This window comes from Pristis pectinata, chromosome 23, assembly GCF_009764475.1.
Source record: "Pristis pectinata isolate sPriPec2 chromosome 23, sPriPec2.1.pri, whole genome shotgun sequence".
Taxonomy (NCBI): Eukaryota; Metazoa; Chordata; class Chondrichthyes; order Rhinopristiformes; family Pristidae; genus Pristis; species Pristis pectinata.
Window position 1 is genome coordinate 11,517,668 of NC_067427.1, and position 23,210 is coordinate 11,540,877.

Sequence of the window (23,210 nt, forward strand, 5' to 3'; positions counted from 1 at the left end):
CTGCACTTTCTCTGTAGCTGTGACACTTTACTTTGTACTGTTATTGTTTTTACCTGTACTACTTCAATGCACTCTGTACTAACTCAATGTAACTGCACTGTGTAATGAATTGACCTGTACGATCGGTTTGTAAGACAAGCTTTTCACTGTACCTCGGTACAAGTGACAATAATAAACCAATACCAATACCAACCTATTTCAAAATTTTATTTCTCATTATGGCTTATTTTCATGATTATAACATACCATGTTGAGTCAGAGCCTGCTCCAATGGCGAGATCACTTCTGATGATGGTTTCAGTTTGATGACATTGTTAGTTATAGAAAATGCCAGTTTGATCGTCTGAGTGAGAGACTGACCTGATCCTTCAGATCCACTGCTACATTTGCATTTTTGGAAGTTGGTTGGAAAGGGGAGAAGCAAAAAAAAAGGATGTGGTTAGTTCAAATTGATAAACATTAATGTTAGGAAAAGACAAAAAGTTTAATATTAAAGTGCACTAATTCTTTTAATGGCATAACTTCAATTATCTGAGTTCTCTTATCTATATGTAGAGAAGTCTTTAGCATCCAGGACACTGCAATTTGGCAGAGCAATGCTATAATACAGATTTCCTTTCCTAAAGTATGACCATTCCCAAGGTATTTAGTGTTTTTCCTCCAGATCTATTTAACTTTGGATCAAAGGCATCTCTACATGGTTTACTCACCAAGATTGCGACTCCAATTGATAAATACCACTCTACCATAAGAAAAGGCACTCAACTGCAGTTTAATGTACAAATAGCCCATTGTTTTGTTAACTAAAGAACTGTCAGTAGAAAGATAATGTGCAAGAAAGTTTCATTTCACTTAAGATTTATCAATCCTAAATGACTTGCAAACAGAATAATGCCTTCACTTTATAATTCCTCTGCGTTTTTTTTTTAAGAAGTCACAGGTTAATAAGATCTATTGACTCCAAGATGTCATGACGTACAACAGGATTGTCCAATTAAAGAAATACTTCCAGCTGCTGGAATGGACTTTATAACCCACTCAGCAGAACTTCCTCCTTTGAGCTGAATGCCTTTTATATTAGTCTGGATAGTCTGGTTTAATCAGCTAGTTAGAATGTTGGCTAGTCACATTTAGAATATGAACTCCATCCAAAATGAAATAACGTGCATACTGACAGGATTAAAAGAAAATCTATTGAAGATATGGCCACATAGTTTATCCAGCGTACCTCTTTGACACCTGCATGCAATTTTTCCATTACAGGCTTAATCATTAACTTCATTTGGTAAATCCTTACTTTAAGGAACAGTGGTATTTTTCAGTGAAGTCAAGGAAAGAAAATGGTGTTCATTTCACTACAGCCTTCATTTGCCCTTCAAGTTTTTTTAAAATGGGGGTGTCAACTAACTTTAATGATATATTCCTCAATTATGAATACGTTCAACAAGTCCAATATATCCTGAAGAGAAATAAATTCACCTAGCACTTTCTTGAGACTCTCAAATTTTGTACTTTTACTTCATATCCTTTTTACCCAAAAGCTTGTTTCAAACCACATCGGTTCTGGGACCTCTACTTTTCATGATATTTATTAATGACTTGGATGAGGGGGTAGAAGGGTGGGTTAGCAAGTCTGCAGACGACACAAAGGTCAGTGGTGTTGTGGATAGTGTGGAGGACTGTAGAAGCTTGCAGAGGGATATTGATAGGATGCAGAGCTGGGCTGAGAAGTGGCAGATGGAGTTCAATCTGGAGAAGTGTGAGGTGGTCCACTTTGGAAGAACAAACTCCAGGGCGGAGTACAAGGTTAATGGCAGGATACTGGGTAGTGTGGAGGAGCAGAGGGACCTGGGGGTTCATATCCACAGATCACTGAAAGTTGCCTCACAGGTGGATAGGGTAGTTAAGAAAGCTTATGGGACGTTGGCTTTCATAAGTCGTGGGATCGAGTTTAAGAGCCACGAGGTAATGATGCAGTTTTACAAAATTCTGGTTAGACCACACTTGGAGTACTGTGTCCAGTTCTGGTCGCCTCATTACAGGAAGGATGCGGAAGTGTTGGAAAGGGTGCAGAGGAGATTTACCAGGATGCTGCCTGGATTGGAGAGTACGGATTATGAGGAGAGACTAAGGGAGCTAGGGCTTTACTCTTTGGAGAGGAGGAGGATGAGAGGAGACTTGATAGAGGTATACAAAATATTAAGAGGAATAGATAGAGTAGACAGCCAGCGCCTCTTTCCCAGGGCACCAATGCTCAATACAAGAGGGCGCGGCTTTAAAGTAATGGGTGGGAAGTTCAAGGGACATATCAGAGGAAGGTCTTTCACCCAGAGAGTGGTTGGTGCATGGAATGCACTGCCTGGGGTAGTGGAGGAGGCAGATACGTTGGTCAAGTTCAAGAGATTGTTAGATAAGCATATGGAGGAATTTAAAATAGGGGGCTATGTGGGAGGAAGGGGTTAGATAGTCTTAGGCGTGGTTTAAAGGTTGGCACAACATGGTGGGCCGAAGGGCCTGTATTGTGCTGTATTGTTCTATGGTACATCTACTCCATCTACATAGAGCTTCAACTAAGTAACAGAAGTTCCAAGGAACTTCACAGAAATCCAATGAAGGCAAAAACTGACAGTTGGGGTCAAGTTTAGCAAACAGAAGCTTTGAAGAACATCTTAATATCGAAAAGACAGAAAATGAAGTTCACCAAGAATTCAAGAACGGAAATACAAGAGACTGCAGATGCTGGAATGTGGAGCAACAAACAATCTGCTGGAAGAACTCAGCAGGTCAAGTAGTATTTGTGGGAGGAAAGGAACTGTCGATGTTTCAGGTTGAAAACCTGTATTCCTTTCTTCTCACAGATGCTGCTCAACCCACTGAGATCTTCCAGCAGATTGTTTGTTACTACAAGGAGGGAGACTGGCCAAAAGTCGGATAGCCACTTAGAGATTAGAGAAAGTTGGATGGACACAAAAAGCAGAGATGGAATCTCACAATCTTAGAGAATGCACTGATTTGTGATCAAATGTGACACCGAGATTGTGTTAATGCAGTTTTAAACAATTACCAGGGAGACAGATAGAATCAATGTCAAAAGAACAGGATATGCAATGGGTATCAAAGACAATGACACTGATTGTCACAATATTTAGCTGGAGGAAATCTGTGCTCATCCAGTTCTAAATGCTGGAGAACTACTGGAGCAAGACACGAGTAGTGGTTTAAAGCTGGGTCTCATCAAGTATACATGGAAAACAATGCTGTATTTTTGGATGTTGTTGTCAAAGGGTAGTACCTAGAGACATCCATGGTAAGATCCTGGGAGACCTCCAGAGACAATGTGCAGGTGTTAGATGCTATTAAATGCAAGCTGTGCGGTAAATTATGAACAATACTTCATTTTCCACAAAAGTATTCATTTCTTTTCATTATTTGTTGGTTTACTCTCTTTCTTGCCCATTTTAAGTCGTCTGTATTTAAATGCTATCACTTTATTGTAAACAACCACATGAAAAGCTTCCTCCATCAAACACCCTGTTCCAATGCTTCATGAACTTGAAACATTTCATCTTGGATCAGAATTTTATGATGTATTCAATTCTGTTCTTCCCAATTAATACACCACACAGGACTGAACATTTTCAAGATTCTCCTTGGTTCACTGTAAGACACCCAAGGGGAATGAGTTTAGGTAGTGTCAGTGCTATTCATAGCAAGCACCAGTCCACAGCATAAAAATATCCAGCATCTAGTATTGTTATCTTGTAATGTACTGAATGACAAAAAGTAATTGAAAATTAAAACTGTTAAACTAAACATCAGTACCTACTTTTTTAAGCTGCAGGAAACATTAAAACAAAGAGAATAGGTGCTGTCTTGTATTGTTGTGTCGTATGGCCTAAGCATTTGAAATTGATAATGGTTGAGAAAAGTGAAATAATTACCAACACTCCAGTGCTTGGTAATACTCCATATTATGATTAGACTAAAAGAAAGTAATACGATTCCCCACTTCCAGCAAATTATAGTCTGAAGATTACTACACGGTGAATCAAACATGTTCCAATTCATATACATGCTATTAAATCTTTTGAATAGTCTTGTAAACACAGATATTTTCTGCTATGCAACACTTAAAAAGGTTTTGGTTACACCAATCAATCAGTAGAACTTTTGTATTAGGTGAATTGCAAAAGGAGTTTGTTGTTGTTGATATAAGCCATACCTGTTGGGCTGTGCTGCCATTACTGTATCAATGGTGTCCACCCCAATAGCCATAATATTTATGACAGCTTGTCCTGCTTCTGTGTTTGCCAAACAATGGGTGCACATAGTCTGAAGACTGAGAGGACTAGCAAATGGGGAAAAAAAAATGTAAAGCATTAAGATTTTTATAAAGTAAAATACACTTCCATCAGCACCTCTAAAAATAAATTCAGGCTACAAAAATGACTCTTAGAACCATACCTGCCTTGCGACTCCTCTTCAGGATTCAGATTCAAGATGGTATAAATAAGCTCAAGAATCAGGCAGCCTACAGCAAATGCAAGAATATGAAATTGCAAACAAATGAAAATTAAATCATACACAGTTGTTGATACATCTACTGTATGTGCATGGTTCATTTTAACTAAATCATCTTAAAAATGGACCAAAAGGTAAATATTGCTCTTGTTGCTTCTTCCACAATTTCTTAGTATTTAATCTGTTTCTAGAAAAAACACAAGGTATAGTAATACCATGACAAGTCATAGAGTCATGGAGCAATACAGCACAGATACAGGCCCTTTAGCCCAATAAGTCCATGCTGACCACAGTGCCCACCCATCTAATCCCAATTTCCTGTGTTCAGCCCATATCCCTCTCAGCCCCGACCCTGCATGTACCTATCCAAGTGCTTCTTAAGTGATACTATTGTACCTGCCTCACCCACTTCCTCTGGCAGCTCATACCATATACTCACCACCCTGTGCATGAAAAAGTTGCCCCTCAAGACCCTTTCAAATCTTTCCCCTCTCAGCCCAAGTCTATGCCCCCTAGTTTTGGACTTTCTTACCCTGGGGAAAAAACTGTTACCATCCACCTTATCTATCCCCCTCATGATTTTATAAACCTCTTTAAGATCACCCCTTCATTCTTCTACACTCCAAGGAATAAAGACCTAGCCTGGCCAACCTCTCCCTATAACTCAGGCCCTCTAGTCCTGACAACATCCTCGTAAATCTTTTCTGCACTCTTTCCAGTTTAACTACGTCTTTCCTATAACAGCCTGACCAAAACTGTACACAGCACTCCAAGTGCGGCCTCACCAATGACTTACACAACTGCAACATAATGTCCCAACTCCTATACTTAATGCCCTGACTGATGATCGCCAGCGTACTAAACGCCTTTTTCATCACCCTGTCTACCAATCTGTGACGCCACTTTCAACGAACTGTGCACTTGTACACCTAGGTCCCTCTGTTCCTTTACACTCCCTAGTGCCCTATCATTCATAGTACAAGTCCTACACTGGTTTGACTTATGTGTTGGCAGAGATTAATTTAAGTGAAAATCTGTAAGTCACCCACATCCCTTCAATTGCAGTTCCTTGTCTGCCATTTAATATTAAAAAAAAATCACAAAATCCTGTCCTGTATTTTATACAAATAAACGTACATATGAATTAGGAATAGAAGTAGGCTACTCAGCCCTTTAAATCTACTCTGCCATTTAATAAAATCAGTTGATATGAATGTAACCTCAACTCTGCAGTCCTGTCAGTAACCTTTTCATTCTCATCAAGAATCTTTCTATCTCTACATCAAAAATATTCGAAGACTTTGCTTCCATTACCCTTTGAGGAAGACTGTTCCAAAAGCTCCTGATTGTCAGGTGCAAAAAAAAATCACCTCATCGTCCTCTTAAATAGGTGAAGATTTTTCTGGTACACCTTCACTTAAATTAATTTTTTTAACTTGACTAAAAACAGAGGAACACTGTACAAGTCTCATTCTCTGTGCAGATGGAAATAATATAGATCACCTGAGAAAGACACTGTGATTTCCTCAGACTCTTGCCTTTTGTGGAAAAATACGCACACACGTATGTGTAAGTGTCAAAAGCTGAGTAGATCTGTACATTCTATATTAGATTATCAGATATTCACCATTCGGTAAACCTTTCTCATCTGGCTAAACAAAATGGAGATAAAATCTCATATGGGGGAAAAAAAGACACCAGAACTCATAAGTGTCTTTAAAAAATCTCAGCTTAAGCAGCTTGAAACAAGAGTCGGAAACCAAAAGTGATATATTTTCTAAAATCAAAATGTTATATTTATTTCTAATATTATTGTTATTTTCACTCATTAGCTGTGTCCACTTACAGTTTTAACCATAAATAAATGAGTTTCCAGCTAATGAAGTTATTATATAGGGATGGTACATATCCAATGCATAGATACAATAGTATATAGTTATGTTTAACACAACCTAATCTGTTCTACCACGTGCTAGAAATAGTAAATGCCAGGTTACAAATTTATGAAATGTATAATTGGATGAAAACAGCATTGGAAAAGAATATACTTCTCCAGCTCTCCTCTAAGCAGCTCCTCAAAACTTCACCCTTTTATTGAAGAGAATTATTGAAAATTTGCAACATAGGAGATGGCCAGTCTACTATTATTATTATGTCAATTGGAAAAGTGCAACCCAGTTTATTCCCATATTTGGTCTGTGGCCCTGCAGGTCACAGCTCTTCAAGTATACATACAAACACTTCTTAATTGTGATGAAGATTTGATCACATTTTGGACACGTCCAAATACTTCTTTATATGACATGGTCAAATTCTGTTTCATAATGCTACTGTAGGGCACCTTGGGTGCCATTTTACCTCAAAGATGTTATACAAATTCAAGCTGTCATCTCCCTGAACCTAGGTTCACAGTTCACCAGGATACTGCCAAGCTAAATTGCGCAGGTCATTAAGATGGTCATTAAGAAATAAATGCCATTAAGAAGCAAAGTTATCCCAGAATCTATTGAGTAAACACTCAAACCACTGGACTTCCAGTTTCAATAGTGCTACCATTTATACAGTTCCCCCGCCCCCAAATGACCCCCTCACCCCCACCACCACCCCATCTCACCTATGGAAAGTGCCTGAATTAAAAACTTCAGATCAGAAACTAAGCACATATGGTAAACTTAGGCCAAGCACATTATTTCATACTAAGGCATTGCTGAAGAAAAAGTTAACTTTCAAAAGAAAGTTGATTTGGATAATATCAAAACAAATTTGTTTCTACACTACACACTAAAATATTTCCTTTGATGTAGACTAATAGCAAGCTGTTTCATAGCTGCACATTATGTCTCATAAATTAACTATTAATTTGGCACAAGGTGGGTGGATGGAATATGGCTCTCTTCTGATGAATGGACAAATGCAGTGTTCTGATGGAATTCAAATATACAGAAACAAGAATATGTGAATTGCGGGCAAACAAAATTACAGCTGTATCAATGTGTACTTTGAAAGTGGCATCAAGAGACTTAATGAATTCACATTTAAAAAATGCTTATAAATACAGCTTCTGTTTATAGTCATTAACTATACTACCACAGTGGGCAATTCATACAAAATCTGAACAAACTCAGTTTCCTTATCCAGTAACTTAGATACTTGAACTTCATATTCTTATATTATTTTAACTACTAACAACAAACTGATTGTACCAATGATGGGTACGTTATGATGTAGCTTAAGTACGGTACCACACAAAGCACCAATATACACTCACAAAACTTAAATATACTACTACAATAAAACTCTGATTATCCACTATTGGACTATTCGGAAATCTCAAATGATTCAACATCTGGCTCACCAGGTTTGTTGCATTCACCTCTGACTCACCAGAACCTAGGTCCCCTCGCACCCTTTCAATTCACTGGGTCCCAGACCCCATGCTCCCTTTCTAATTACTCGGTTAACTGGAAAATTTATTATAATACTGTGTAACATCTAAACAAAAAAGTGAATTAAAACTCTATGGGCATTAATAGAAATAACACCCAATAATCCAGAAAATGCACCAGTTAGGCACTAAAAGTCCCTAGTGAGCCTGATTACTGGAGTTTTCCTGTAGATGCATAATGGAAATGTCTATAAAATGTAATTCAAAATATTTGAATTACTTTGAGAGTTTAAGGTGCTGCATAAATCATCCTAAATGAAAATCAAGATTACATAATGATTTGTGAACAAATCCTTACCAATTTCTTCTCGCATGCCATAGACATTATAACGCCATTTATGGTAGGTTGGCAGTAACTCTTTCAAGACAAAGACCACACAAGGCATAAGACCTCGACTTTGAGTACTTCCCAGTTGTCCCTGTTGAAATCCAAAAGAAACCACGTATCAGGCAGTTTTACTTGATCACAACAATACAAGGTGTGCATAACTAACTGAACTAATCATATCAGTAGTTACTGACAAATGCAAAGTAGTTTTACTATAGTATTAGAGTTTCATCAGTGCCATAATTACACTGTTTATTTACAATGCAAGCAATTTTGATTTTAAAACGTGTGTGTACATCCAGAAACCCTCCATGTTTTGCATCAAATATATGGAAAAATATACTGCTAGACAAATTCTGATCCCTTTTCATATAAAAAAAATAATGAGATAACACATGGTCCTGATCTCCAAAACATAAAGGTTGAGCTAAAGTTAATAATGCAATATGAAAATCATGCAAAAAAAATCAAAAGAGTAGCAACAAAATGGATATCTCATGCTTTGACAAGAAGAGTGAGGAAGGTGGCTGCAGTTGTAGGTTAAGCATTTTAACCCCAGAAAATCAGCAGAGGAGTTCTACTGGGCAAAAACCTGAGTCCAAGTATATTCAGTTAATTTGCTAACAATCTGGTGTTAAGATAAGGTGAAGAAGACATTTGCACAATTGTCAATTCTATTCGTAACTCTTTAGGCAGCTGGCTCACAGCTCCAGCAACCAAGTTGGGTATTCTCTGCAAGGAGTTCTCTGCAACCTCTGGGTTGCCAGGTGTTCCAGTTTCCTCCAACATCCATAAGACGCGCTGATAGGCTAATTGGCTACTATAAATGATTACTTATTGTAACTAAGTGGCAAAAGAATCAAAAGGAAGCTGACTGTCATGCAAGAGACATCAAGAGGGCTACAGCTAAGCAAGGACTGATAAGCTAAGTAAGGACTGATCTGTTGGGAGCCAATGGGCTCCTCATATATTGCAATAAGAACAAAAAATAATAAAGTAACCCATGCCCTCATGTAATAAACCTAGATCAGTGGTTCCCAACATACTCCAAAGATGGGGGAGTGGGGTATGCAGAGATTACTGGTAGCCCTTTCCACCATCTACAAAACACAAATCAGAGAATGGAATAATCACCACTTGCCCAAGTGAGCATAGCTCCAACTATAAAGTGGCAAACATGTCTCCATCCTAAATGTTCACTGCATCTATCAATGATGCAGTGGCTGCACATCAACAAACTCCACTGTATTGACTCACTAAGGCTTCTTCACAGCACATCCAAGGCGATTTCAAACAAGGGTAAAAAGCAAATGGAGCCACCAAAACTTGCAAGTTCCTTCACAGTTGCTGGTCAAAATCCTGAACCTCAAGTGGCACGGTAGCATAGCAGGGCGGCACGGTAGCGTAGCAGTTAGCGCAACGCTATTACAGTGCCAGCGATCGGGGTTCGATTCCCATTGCTGTCTGTAAGGAGTTTGTACGTTCTCCCGTGTCTGCGTGGGATTCCTCCGGGTGCTCCGGTTTCCTCCCACATTCTAAAGACGTACGGGTTTAAAATGGGTGGCGCGGACTTGTGCTGGAAGGGCCTGTTACCACGCTGTAAATAAAATTTGAATTTAAAAAACTTTTTTAAAAAATTTAAAAATAAACCAATCTTAAGGAACTTAAGGAGGGGCTGAGGAGAGCAAGAAGGGGACATGAAAAGGCCTTGGCAAATAGGTTAAGGAGAATCCCAAGGCTTTTTACTCGTACGTGAAGAGCAGAAGGATGACGAGAGTAAAGGTAGGACCGATTAGAGACAAAGGTGGAAAGATGTGCCTGGAAGCTGTGGAAGTGAGTGAGGTTCTCAATGAGGTATTGATGCAGCTCTACAAACCTCCGGTTAGACCACACTTGGAGTACAGTGTCCAGTTCTGGTTGCCTCATTATAGGAAGGATGTGGAAGCGTTGGAAAGGGTGCAGAGGAGATTTACCAGGATGCTGCCTGGATTGGAGAGTATGGATTATGAGGAGAGACTAAGGGAGCTAGGGCTTTACTCTTTGGAGAGGAGGAGGATGAGGGGAGACATGATAGAGGTGTACAAAATATTAAGAGGAGTAGATAGAGTAGACAGCCAGCGCCTCTTTCCCAGGGCAACAATGCTCAATACAAGTGCTGTATTGTTCTATGGTTCTAACCCAATAGCACCGAGGAAGAATCTTCACCGTACAGGTTACAGAGGCTTTAAAAAAAAAAGCAGCCCACTTCTTTCTCAAGGATACTTAGAGACAGCCAATAAATTCTTCAATTTCCTCCTTTTGACCATTCCAACACATGATGGGCTCAATTATTGGATATAGATTGAAGAAAAAGGAAACTGGGCAATAACTACCTCTAAATAAATGATAGAATGATGTTGGAGCCAAATTAAAAGCAATCAATCTCCCCAAAATGGATTGATACCAAGGTTCATAAGGCAAAAATGAAGATGTTTCAATCCTGCACATTAAGTTTAGTGTTAGTTATACTATATCAATTTCGGCTTTTGGGGATTAGTTTCTAACAGGCAGAGCTAAACAATATAAAACATCTATTTAAGGGTCAGCTTTACCTTGACAAGTGTTATAACCAGTCGCAGAAAGGCTGTTGTGACACTATATTCGCCCTGAGGTCTCTCAATACTCAGCAGGAGATTACCATAACTACCAGCTTGCATCCCTTCAGCCCTGCAAGGAGGAAAAAAAAAGTGACCATCCCTTTTCTTCCATCAGTAAAATTTTTGCCAGAGACAACTTAGAAGTAATTTACAGAGAAAGTTGCAAGGGTAACAGGCAACTCCTGAGAGATAATGAAGACCCTACACGCTCAGTGTTGGAAGATTTAACATACGCTCTTGCAAGGACAGTAAAGAAAAGTCAGAGGAGAACAAGGTGAGGGATTTTTTTTATATTATACAAACCCCACTGGCTGGTTAGGGGAACAAATGTGGCAATTAAGAAGTCCAAACACAGAACATTACAGCACAGTACAGGCCCTTCGGCCCACAACGTTGTGCCGATATTTGATCCTGCTCTAAGATCTATCTAACTCTTCCCTCCCACATAGCCCTCCATTTCTCTATCATTCATATGTCTAAGAGTCTCTTAAATGTCCCTAATGTATCTTCCCCCACAACCTTTGCTGGCAGTGCGTTCCACGCACCCACCACTCTCTATGTAAAAAAAAAACTTACCCCTGACATCCCCCTTATATCTTCCTCCAATCACCTTAAAATTATGTCCCCTCGTGTTAGCCATTGTCACCCTGGGAAAAAGTCTCTGACTGTCCACTCGATCTATGCCTCTTATCATCATGTACACCTCTATCAAGTCACCTCTCACCCTCCTTCTCTCCAAAGAGAAAACCCTAGCTCACTCAACCTATATAAGGAGCAATAGAATAAAATTTGGTGCAAATCCTTAATCCCAACCATGCAGCCTAATTCTATGCTACAATAAACCTTCAACAAAAACAAAACCAAGGTAAGTACAGGAAGGAGATAGAGAGCTTAGTGACATGGTGTCATGACAACAACCTTTCCCTTAATGTCAGCAAAACAGAAGAGCTGGTCATTGACTTCAGGAAGTGGGGAATTGAGCACAGCACCACTGATGTAGACAGGTATAGGAGGTTGAGAGCTTCAAGTTCCTCGGAATGAACATCACCAATAGCCTGTCCTGGTCCAACCACATAGACACCATGGCCAAGAAAGCTCACCAGCACCTCTACTTCCTCAGGAGGCTAAAGAAATTTGGCATGTCCCCTTTGACACTCACCAACTTTTATCGATGCACCATAGAAAGCATCCTATCTGGATGTATCCTGACTTGGTACAGCAACTGCTCTGCCCGGAACCGCAAGAAACTGCAGAGAATTGTCGACACAGGCCGGCACATCACGGAAACTAGCCTCCCCTCCATGGACTCTGCCCATACTTCTCGCTACCTCGGTGAAGCAGCCAGCATTATCAAAGACCCCACCCACCCAGGACATTCTCTCTTCTCCCCTCTGGCAGAAGATACAGGAGCCTGAGGGCACATGCCACCAGGCTCAAGGACAGCTTCTATCCCGCTGTTATGACTATTGAACGGTTCCCTTATACGATAAGATGGACTCTTGATGTCACGATCTACCTTGTTATGGCCTTGCACCTTATTCTCTACCTGCACTACGCTTCCTCTGTAGCTGTGACATTTTACTCTATATTCTGTTATTGTTTTACCCTGTACTACCTCAATACACTGTGTAATGAATAGATCTGTACAAACAGTATGCAAGACAAGTTTTTCACTGTACCTTGGTACCAGTGACAATAATAAACCAATACCAATACCATTTAGGTGCATCTTATTAATTCCTTTGTGCTTCAAGAAATTTAAATTATGTTCACATCTAATACTGCCTACATTTTCCAATACGTCTTTCCTCCTAGCATTCTGTCTTACGACCTCTGTGTAGTTCTGCTTTATACCTTCTCAAATATCCCTTTAATTGTGCACTCATGCACTGAGTTTGATCTCTCTCATTGCTGAAATTTTGTACGGTAAAAATGGGCACACAAAAGGTAGTTTACATCTGGAAAGGAATTATAAAAATATTGGAAATAGGTCAGGCAGCATCTATGGAGGTAGGATTCTTTTTTTTAAATTATGTGACACATAATGGGAATGTGTTAACATTTCCTATAATTAGTAGAAAACTTCAAATTTAAAAACAGGCCATTTGTAGATGTACAAAGGCAGTAATATGGCAAACAATAAGAAAATAAGAGAATAGCACTAAAAATAGGAAATGCAAGACATATTAAACATGGCATTAAGTAGTCAGTCAAATCATTAGTATCTTACATCAGAAGTAATTCAACATCCAATACCTGATAGACTGAACAATCCCAGTGATCTGTGTCACGGAGTACGGTAAGAAGCCTGTATGCTGTAGATCTGCCCACACCTACGTACAGAAAATAATTAATCCAGTTATTTTCTCTTAGCTATACAATAATCTGTCTTCATTCTAACAGGCTTCATTATAACTTCATTAAAACAGTTGGAAAAACTTTAGTGAGCATTCTGACAATTATTATCTTGCAATGAAATTAGTCCAATTCACTGTATTTTATAACCCTACCTGATTTTGCAAACTAAATTTTAATTAGTTTAGCCTGTTGAATCTTGGACTGTGTATTAATATTTTTTTATTTTTCTAATGTGCATGTGAAAGCTTGCAAGAGGGTTTACTTAATCCAAGAGCAAAACTGCAGTTCTCAATCATCAATTCTCAGTGACCAGAAGGTGAAAAAGCACAGATTTCAGATCAGAAAGCTCATGGTTTCTCTTTGGAAACTGACAGGTCATGGAATGAGAAAACAGTGCAAAAGAACCAAAAAACTTTAACACATGAGATGAGCTCATACACACACTTCCTCCCATGGTGAGTTACTAATCTCACCTGTGCTGTCAAGAGGAGTTTGGCAAGCAGAGACTTAGTGCTTCCCCATAGAGTGAACAGGATAAGAGGAAAAAAGAAAAAAAGCGAGTCAACCTCCGCTGCATCCATGACCTTCCTAAGAGTAGAACTGCAGAGGACTGGGAACAGTTAGCCTGTCCACACTCTCAGGCAGTAGAAGTTGTATGGCACAGGGAGACCTAAAAAGATGGGAGAAAATAAAGATTCCTTGGCTTCCACAGGACCTTAACAACATACTCTACACAATATTGCTGATTGTTCCCATCAAGTCTCACCTTGGCTGGCATCCGTGTGGCCAGAACAGTTAGGGTATTTACACAGGAAGCAATCACTTCCATTGGAGGGTTCATCACTGAACTGAGCCTGCAGCAAGCATAGAAACGATCAGCATTAATAAAAAAAAAGCTACCTCTACCACATATCCAGACATTAAATGGCCTGTAATACTGCTAAATATAAATTAGTGTGCAAGTGGTACGTGAACAATTCCATCACTAAGTAAAAGATATTAATATCTTTTGCATAATTAGGTTCTTAACTACAGACAATGGTTGCTTTTAGGTGAAATTTATACTCTAAAATACACATCATAATACTAAAGCAATTTGGCAATCAAGATCATGTTTTCCAAATTTTGATTAGATTATGACCATACCATTTCATTTTTTAAGCAACTACATATAAATACTGGCAGAGGAAAATATAGTGTTCACTCTCAGCTCCATGAATAAATTTTTGAACATTCTTACCTCTGAATTAACATGTACAAACGTGAAGTGATCGGCAGCAGACAATCTGTAATAGACCAATCCGTGCTGACTATTTTATGTACCAGATCAATGATAGGTTTGACCTTCTGGCAATGAAGGAGAACATCTGGTATATTTAAAAAAAAAACAAAATTATACATAGAATCTATTGATGTGTAATGATAGGATTTTATCATTTAAAAGCTAATGCAAGATTTGAATGCTACCAAATTACTCTGTAGGAACAGAACAGTATAGCACAGGAACAGACACATGATATCTGTGCCAAACACGATGGCAAATTAAACAAAATCTCTTCTGTGTGCACATGATCCACATCCCTCCATTCCCTGCATATTCATGTGTCTATCTAAAAGCCTCTTAAATGCCACTATCATATCTGCTTCCATCACTACCTGCTGCAGCCCATTCCAGTCACCTACCATTCTCTGTGTAAAAAGCTTGTCCCACACACCTCCTTTAAACTCTCCCCCTCTCACCTTAAATGCATGTCCTCTAGTGTTTGACATTTTTACCCTGGGAGAAAGATTCTGACTGTCTACCCTATCTATGCCTCTCATAATTTTATAAACTTCTATTAGGTCTCTCCTCAGCCTCTGACACTCCAGAGAAAACAACCCAAGTTTGTCCAACCTCCTCTTAGAGCTCATACCCTCTAATCCAGGCACTATCCTGGTAAACCTCTTCTGACAAAATAAACTATTTGTTTTTCATGGAAATTAAATTAGTGGAGATACCCTCCAACTTTAAATTATGTCATGCAAGACACTTACTATGAATATCTTAAAGGGGAAGGAAACATTTTATGTCAAATGACAGCAATGACTTGCAATACCTTTGTAGTTCCTTCAGCTAGACTTAGGCAAACAAGCCTATAAATTACATAATTCAGCAGTGGGCTGTTGAAATATTTAAGTGACACATATATTCAACATCACAATTGTTTCATGTGAAAGTGCTTTACAAACAACAGTGACTCATTAAAATTTGATAACTTGAAGATACTTCTTTACAGGAAAAATATTGAAATTATACAAATACCACAGGGAAACAGGCACAATAAAGTAAAAGGACATTATGAAGTCAGAATTAGGTAACTATGAACAAAGAGCAGTTTGTACACCTGCAACAGACAACAAAGGCATTTTAAGTATTCTACATTGATTTACCAAAATGTAAATGCAGATATTTTCCACATACAAATAGATAGAGATAATAACAAGTCTGTATAGCTGTCATGCATAGCAACCGGCAGCTTACCTGCTGTTGAAACCACATGTAGCAGCATCTCAATCTCACAAGTGAAAATTGTCCAAGCACTGTAGGAGTAATGCCAACGCACAAGGTAACCCTGAGCTGTAGGCATCACAGTTCCATATGTACCCTGTGGCATGCGTATATTGGCCTGTCCAGATCCTAAAATTAAATAATGCCAAACATGCAATGAAAGTTTTAAAAATTAAAAGGAAAATACAGCATCTATTTTGACAGCATATTCCTTCTTAATTTTATTTAACATCAAACGTCAGCTCATCAAGGATATCAATTTTGCTGCTTTACCAACTTTTTCTTGCATCTTTTATATTTAGAATCTTATTTTCCAAAATAGAAAAGATGTTAGAGTATCCAGTTTAACATCAAATAACATAATAACATGGTGCAGTTTAGCTGCCATGATTAACTTCTGAATTCAACCAGGTTATCTAATAAAGAACTAGCTAGAAAACAAAGGATTGTGATAACCATGGAGAAGCATCACAGCCAATCTATTACCAAAATGAACCTTCAGTGAAACTCTACTTCTGCTTTCTTTCCAGTTTACACATTATTCCCATGCTAAATGAGCTCCTTCCATTTAAACTTGTGCAGTGAAGAATTAATCCTTTGTACCCAAAAAATGCACCCCATAATCAGGTGATCCAGTTGAGTTTATACATTCATTTTATAAGTGCTTTCAATTTTAGTAGAATAAATTTATTATGTAGAAGGGGATATTGTAAGAATATTCTTGAAGGGAAACTAAAGAACCAGAGCACCAAGTCACAAAGGGGAGGAAATGAGAGGAAGGCAGACGTCATGACCAGCAAATCTGTGAAAAAGGTCAGGCAAGAGCAAGATGGGAGGGACTGGTTGAAGTGTGTTTATTTTAATGCTAGGAGTATTAAGGGTAAGGGTGATTCAGAATCCAAGTGGCTGCACGGGTTGATTGGATGGTAAAGATACATGGCAGGCTTGCCTTTATTAGTCGAGGCATCGAGTTCAAGCATCAGGAAGTTATGTTGCAGCTTTATAAAACATCTGGATTATTGCATCTGGATTATTGCATTCAATTCTGGTCACCCCATTATAGGAAGGATGTAATGGCTTTTAAGAGGGTGCAGAAGACGTTTACCAGGATGGTGCCTGGATTAGAGGGCATGTGCTACAAGAAGTTGGACAAACTTGGGTTATTTTCTCTGGAGCAGTGAAGGCTGATGGAAGTTTATAAAATTATAAAAGGCATGGGTAGAGTAGACAGCCAGTATCTTTTCCCCAACGTTGAAATGACAAATATTAGAGGGCATGGAGATAAGGTAAGAGGGGTAAGTTCAAAAGGAGATGTGCAGGGCAAGTTGTTCTTTTGTTACACTCAGAGAGTGGTAGGTGCCTGAAATGCGCTGCCAAAGGTGGTGTGGAGGCAAATCTGATAGAGGCATTTAATAGGAACTTAGACAGGCACATGAATGTGCAGAGGATAGAGGGATATGGATATTGTATAGCTAAAAGAGATTAGTTTATTAGGTGCTTAATTAAACAAAACATTTAGTTCAACAAAACATTGTGGGCCAAAGGGCCTGTTCCTGGGCTGTACTGTTCTAATGTTCTATGAACAGGCAGGGAATGGAGGAATACAGGCCATGTTCAGGCAGATGGGATTAGCTTAGATTGGCATCATGGTTGGCAAAGACATCGAGGACCAAAGGGTCTGTTTCTGTGCTATACTCTATGTTCTCAAGATTTTGCATGTGTTTTTGTGCCTCCCAAGAATGAGCAGAGCTTGAGGTGACAGACTAGAGTTCCAAAATGAACTTCAGCTGCATCATATGCCTCTACTTCACGCAGCTGTAATTATCATCAAACTATGTATCTTAGAGGAAATAAAAGGGCAGGATTTGCACATGGCTCTTGGTGCTAGAATATCTTAAACTTACCGAGAGGATAAAGTAGTTTTGGTGTTTGCCTTCTCCACTGGGTTTCATCCTCATGTGAAAGTATATCATTTGGTTTGTGCTTGTACAACTCTGTATAACATGACATTTTGTCCAAAAAGCTGTAAACCTTCAAAAGAACATAAAAATGAGACCATGAACCCGACCGGAACACATTGCCACAATAGAAGCAAATTCAACTGTAAGTTTGAAACTGGAGCTGGATAAGTATCTGAAAGGCAAGAATCTGTAAGTCTAAGGGGAGAAGATGGGAGTGTGGTACCAGCTGGATTGCCCTTACATACAGCTATATAGACACTATGGAACAAATACCTTCTTTCATGCCATTTTATGATTCTGTGAACTCACCCTAGACCACTTTGAGAAACTAAAGATTTGTTATCAATATTCTACATCAATTGATCAAAATTACACATAACATTAGCATTTATTTTATTTAACCTTTTCATATACAGCTCTGGCAACAACACCATGCAATTTCCATCTGTTGCAAGGATATAAAACGATATTTAGTTGCAGAAATGGGCCGTCTGGTTCCTTCTGCCTTTCATCAGGATAATAGATAACCTTCTACTACAGCTTCATTTCCCTCAATTCTCTTAATATTCAGAAATTCATTGCTCCATTTCAAGTGAACACCATGGATGAGCCTCCACAGCATCACAGGATAGAAAATATCAAAAGGTTCACCACCCTGAGTGAAGAAATTTCTCTCCATTTCCATCCTTAAATTTTCAGCCTTATTCAGGGACTGTGAACCCCAGCTGTATACTGTTAGCCAGGAAAAACATCCTCCCTGCATCTTTAAGAAATATGAAAGCTTCAAATGAGATCACCTCTCACCTTTCCAACCTGGAGAACATGTATTTAGTCTACTCAACCTCTCCACATACAACAAACCCATGAAAGGAACTTGTTTATTGAGTCTTTATTGGAAGTATATGTTTTTCTCAGTAAGGACACCAAACTGTACAGATTACTCCTGATGTCATCTCATCAAGGACCTCTATGATTGCAGTAAGACATTTGTTCCTGTACGGAAACCCCTCAATGAATTCTTGCGATAATGCAATTGATTCTCTTCAATTTACATAGCTTTTTTTTCTCCCCACTACAATAATATGTAATGTTAGCAATAAACAGCAAATGAAATCCCAGTGGAGTGGCGTGTGATCTCAGTCATTTTGGTTTCTCAACAAAGATGGCAAACCATGAGACTCACAGCTGCTGAAAAGGTGAGAGTGTAATGAGACAAGAGGGTGAGGGAGATCTTGTATCTTCCATCTGATAAAGGGCACATCATGTACAACTTCACTCTCTTAGGATTTCATTGTTAATAAAACAATATTATAACAATGTACTTTTGTTGATGAATTTTTAAATTTTTTGGTATTGTTGATAGAAATTCTTAAGCTCTGAAGTGTAACCAAAGATTTTACATTGAAAGTAATGGGAAATGCATTTTCAATTTACACCTTGGAGACACAAGAGATTCTGCAGATGCTGGAATCTGGAGCAACACCTAACTTGCACCTATTTGCTTACTGCAGTATTTTCCCAAAGCATATCTCAAGTAAACAAGTGATACCTGTATTTGAATAGTTTTATTAGAGGCCAATATACAATTTGCCTCCCAAATTGCTTGATGCACCTGCACATCAGCTTTCAGTGACTTGTGTACAAAGACACCAAGGTACCTCTGAACTACCATTTCCCAATTTGTCACCATTTATAAAATACTTCTGTTTTATGGACAAAGGTGGATGACCTCACTTTTCCACATTATGTTCCATAAGCTATGTCCTCACCCACTGGTCCATATCCCTTCAAAGCCTCTTTACATCCTCTGGAAAGCCCTCAGCCAAATTATTGATACTGAGGATGAATAGCTGGTGCCCATGCATCAATCCCTACAATATGCCATGTCATAGTCTGCCAATATGAGAAAGACCCCAGTTCCATGTGCTCCAATATTCTTGACCAACCTCCCCTGTAGCACCTTAATAATACCTTTTGAAAATCTGATTACACCACATCTATTGGCTCTCCCTTATCCATTGAACAATGTATTTCCTCAAGGAGCTCCAGTGGATTAGACAATTGTGATTTCCCTTTCATAAATCCCTACCAATTCTGCTTAATCTTATTATTCTTTTCAAGGTGGTCTATTATTACATCCTTCATTATAGATTCCAGCATTTTCCCTACTTCTCATGTTAGGCTAACAGGTGAGTAATTCCCTATTTCCTCTCCCCTTCTGTCTTAAATAGTAATCACATTTGCTATCCTTCAATCTGCAGAGGCAAATCCATAGAATTTTGAAAGATGATAACCAATGCATCCAAGCTCTATAGCCAGCTCTTTCAAAACTCCGGCATGCAGATTATTAGACCATTGAGATTTATTGGCTTTCAGTCTCACCGATTTCTCTAGTAATTTTCTAAACAAAATATTGCCTTCCTTCATTTCCTCAGTCTTGCTAGACCTTTGACTCTGTAGTGTTTCTGACAGATATTTTGTGCATCCTTACAGACACAGAGTAATTGCTTAATTCCTTTGCCATTTCCTTATTTGCCATTTTTTATTCTCCCATTTCTGAGTAAAAGGTTCCCATGATGGACTTTGCTGTTTTTCTGGGTACCTGTAGAAGCTCTTACCATTCATTTTTTTTTTCTTGCCAGTTTATTCTCATATTCTATCTTCCTTTTATCAATTTCTTGGTCCTTCTTTGCTGGGTTCCGAAATGCTCCCCATCATAATGTCCCCAAAATGATCCCAATCCCAAAGGTCCTTGGCCCTCCTTTGCCAAGTTTCAGAAGGCTCCAGCATTTTAAACAGGCCTACTGCTATTTCTGGCAAGTTTGCAAGGCACGGTCTTTGATTTAATGTTATCTTTAATTTCTCCTGTCTGTTAGAAAACCATCTTGTGTACAGCACATAATTTTGTCTTGCAACTTATTATCACTAACTTGATTTGCCAAATAAGGAGATCAAAGTACTTCATTATACTGTATTACCCCTTCTACATGCATTTCTAGTTTCCTCATTTCTGACATCCCAGTAGTACTGATAAATAACTCCCCCCAATTTTTCCAGCCCTTTTTAGATACCTTTTTAGCTGTGCTTTTGTCCGATATAAGTGCCGACAGCAGCTGCAGCAGTGGCGCCATAGCTTGTGGGAACATTCCACAATTGTTGTCCAACAAGACAGCAAGACCTGTTGTGGGTTCCTTCATTAAAACAAAAACACACAAGGAGAATCAAAATCTACGTTAAACATTATGAAGACTGATTAAAAAAAAAGCACAATTGATTTTTACCAAACAGTTCTTAAAATCTTTACTCCTTATATTTTCTGACAAAAAGCAGGCTTGGTTCCACAAACAACTATATACTTTATGAATTGAATATTAAAATCTAATGCATGGAGGGAGAGGGATAAGATGCCACAGAACTAACACTTATTCATTTCTCAATTTACTTCTAAAATACTCTAAACTTTTTTTTGTTAATCAGGAAGATTCGTAAAATAAAAGGGAAAAAAATACAAAAATTGCCAGGATGCCAACCTAGCAGCTGTAGGACGTAACAATATTACTAGAGTCACTGACTAGTTATAGCAATTAATCCAATGCTTCCAACTATTTTCAGCATTTGCCTTTTCTGACGACGTTAGGGGCTAAAGTACAAACATATTGCAAGATATAAAATTCAGAAACAATATAAAGTTTAAAGCAATTCTCAACTTCCACAACATTTTTCAGAGTCCAAAAACTTTTTAGAATCTTACATTGGAATGGCCATGAGCTAAGACATGATGAAAAGGTGAAGATACACTCATCATCCCAGGCAGCAGAATACCTTTCGTAGCAGGCAAATGCTACTTACTTTAATAAAGGAAAAAGAAAACAGCTCTTTCTCAATAGGCTATAAATCATTATCAATTATTTCAATCACCCAATTAGTATAAAAATAGTTTGCTATGTCAGCTGTGGAATTGGTAATTACACCTAGCATGCCATTCCCAAAGTAGCCAAAATGATGCTATTAGTTGGCAGAAACTCCCTGTCCAGAATCAGGTAATTTTATTACCCCACTGGAAAAGACCAAAGTCTTCTTTTCTATCTTTAGATAAACAAACTTATGTACTCACAGTATCCCAAAAAAGTTCAGCCAGATTAGGGGCCGCAAACACCTCACAAGCTAGGTTAATCAAGTGCTGGAAAAGAAACCCAAAATGATTAAATATCTGGAAAGTACACTAAGCATATACAGAGGCTCAGCATCAAAATATATGCCCGAAGTACATCTAATATAAATGAATAACAGCAAATTGTACTTTTATAAAAATTTTTCATGGAAAAAGGACTTTGCAGTTTGGATCTCAAATAAAAATCAACGCCAAGCCATAGCATAGAGGGCAAATGAACAAAAGCTTGGTCAGTTATTAGGATCATCCTACAGGAGGAAAGAGGTGCAGCAAAACAGGAAGGTCTAGGAAAGGGAATTCCAGATCCGGCAACCTTGGCAGCTGAAGGCACAACCAAAGCTGGAGGAATCCAGTTTGGAGAGGATCAGGATGCCAAAGTTGGAACTGTTATGTTAAGACAATTTGATCACTTCCAAGTACATTTTAAATATGAGATGAAAGGTTCTGCCATCCTCTTAAGCAAACCACTACTAACTTCTTGATTAAAAATAATTCCCAAATTGTTTCTAATCTTTAAACTAAGGCAAGTATAGACAATTTTACCATTAATAAGAATAATATTATTCAAGAAATATTGCTAGTTACTTGAAAAGCTTATACTTTTCTTTATATATGCCCACTGAAGAATCTCAAAGTGAATCTTGACAACACTGTGAAACTTATTAGGGAGTCACTCTGCTTATGCCAGTGGAAAGTCTAGTGTTTTTTTTATGTTAAGGATAGTCATCTGCTTCATTTTGAATTTCACACTGGCAAGAGCCAGGACCAGGGGAGGAGGATGGAGCATACCAGGAATACATGGTGATGAGGCACTGATTTCATTTCTTAAAGGCTCTACACCTTAGTCTGTCCATGAATGAGAAACAAGACAATAATCATCCAAAAGACAGAAGCAAGACATTGTCTATGTCTTGTTCCAGGTAATGATTCAGCCCTATCTGGTGTAATGATCAGGTAAAATAAAAGACAGGCTGTGAAGGAAATACAAAAGGAGTTTACTTTCAAATTTAAACAATATTGCACTGGCATACAATTATTTTTACAGCTGTCAGTGGTAAGAAGTTTATTTAAAGATTAATCACAGCAGTTTCTTTCTCTAGTTGATTACAAATCAATGATTTGCACCAAACAAGGGCAGTCCCCTTGTTAAAAATTCCACAAAGGAGTCATATAAAAATATTTTTTTGATTTATATGCATTTTTTTCCTCAATGATCAGCAATATAAATCAGGTGTTTTGTTT

The 23,210-nt window shown here is 38.4% G+C and overlaps 1 protein-coding gene across 2 annotated transcripts in view; it reads right to left on the bottom strand.

Annotated features, from left to right (window-relative positions):
• nup188 (nucleoporin 188) overlaps positions 1–23,210 on the bottom strand; it is an 83,059-nt gene that overhangs the window by 39,204 nt on the left and 20,645 nt on the right. For both annotated transcript variants that reach the window (XM_052037238.1, XM_052037237.1), the window contains exons 13-24: positions 21,912–21,977; positions 20,869–20,988; positions 17,741–17,867; positions 15,810–15,965; positions 14,529–14,655; positions 14,055–14,142; positions 13,187–13,263; positions 10,886–11,000; positions 8,265–8,385; positions 4,465–4,531; positions 4,223–4,348; positions 247–380 (exon numbers count right to left, since the gene is read on the bottom strand). In XM_052037238.1, coding sequence (XP_051893198.1) covers positions 247–380; positions 4,223–4,348; positions 4,465–4,531; positions 8,265–8,385; positions 10,886–11,000; positions 13,187–13,263; positions 14,055–14,142; positions 14,529–14,655; positions 15,810–15,965; positions 17,741–17,867; positions 20,869–20,988; positions 21,912–21,977 — 1,324 coding nt within the window. The remainder of the gene's footprint in view (positions 1–246; positions 381–4,222; positions 4,349–4,464; positions 4,532–8,264; positions 8,386–10,885; positions 11,001–13,186; positions 13,264–14,054; positions 14,143–14,528; positions 14,656–15,809; positions 15,966–17,740; positions 17,868–20,868; positions 20,989–21,911; positions 21,978–23,210) is intronic.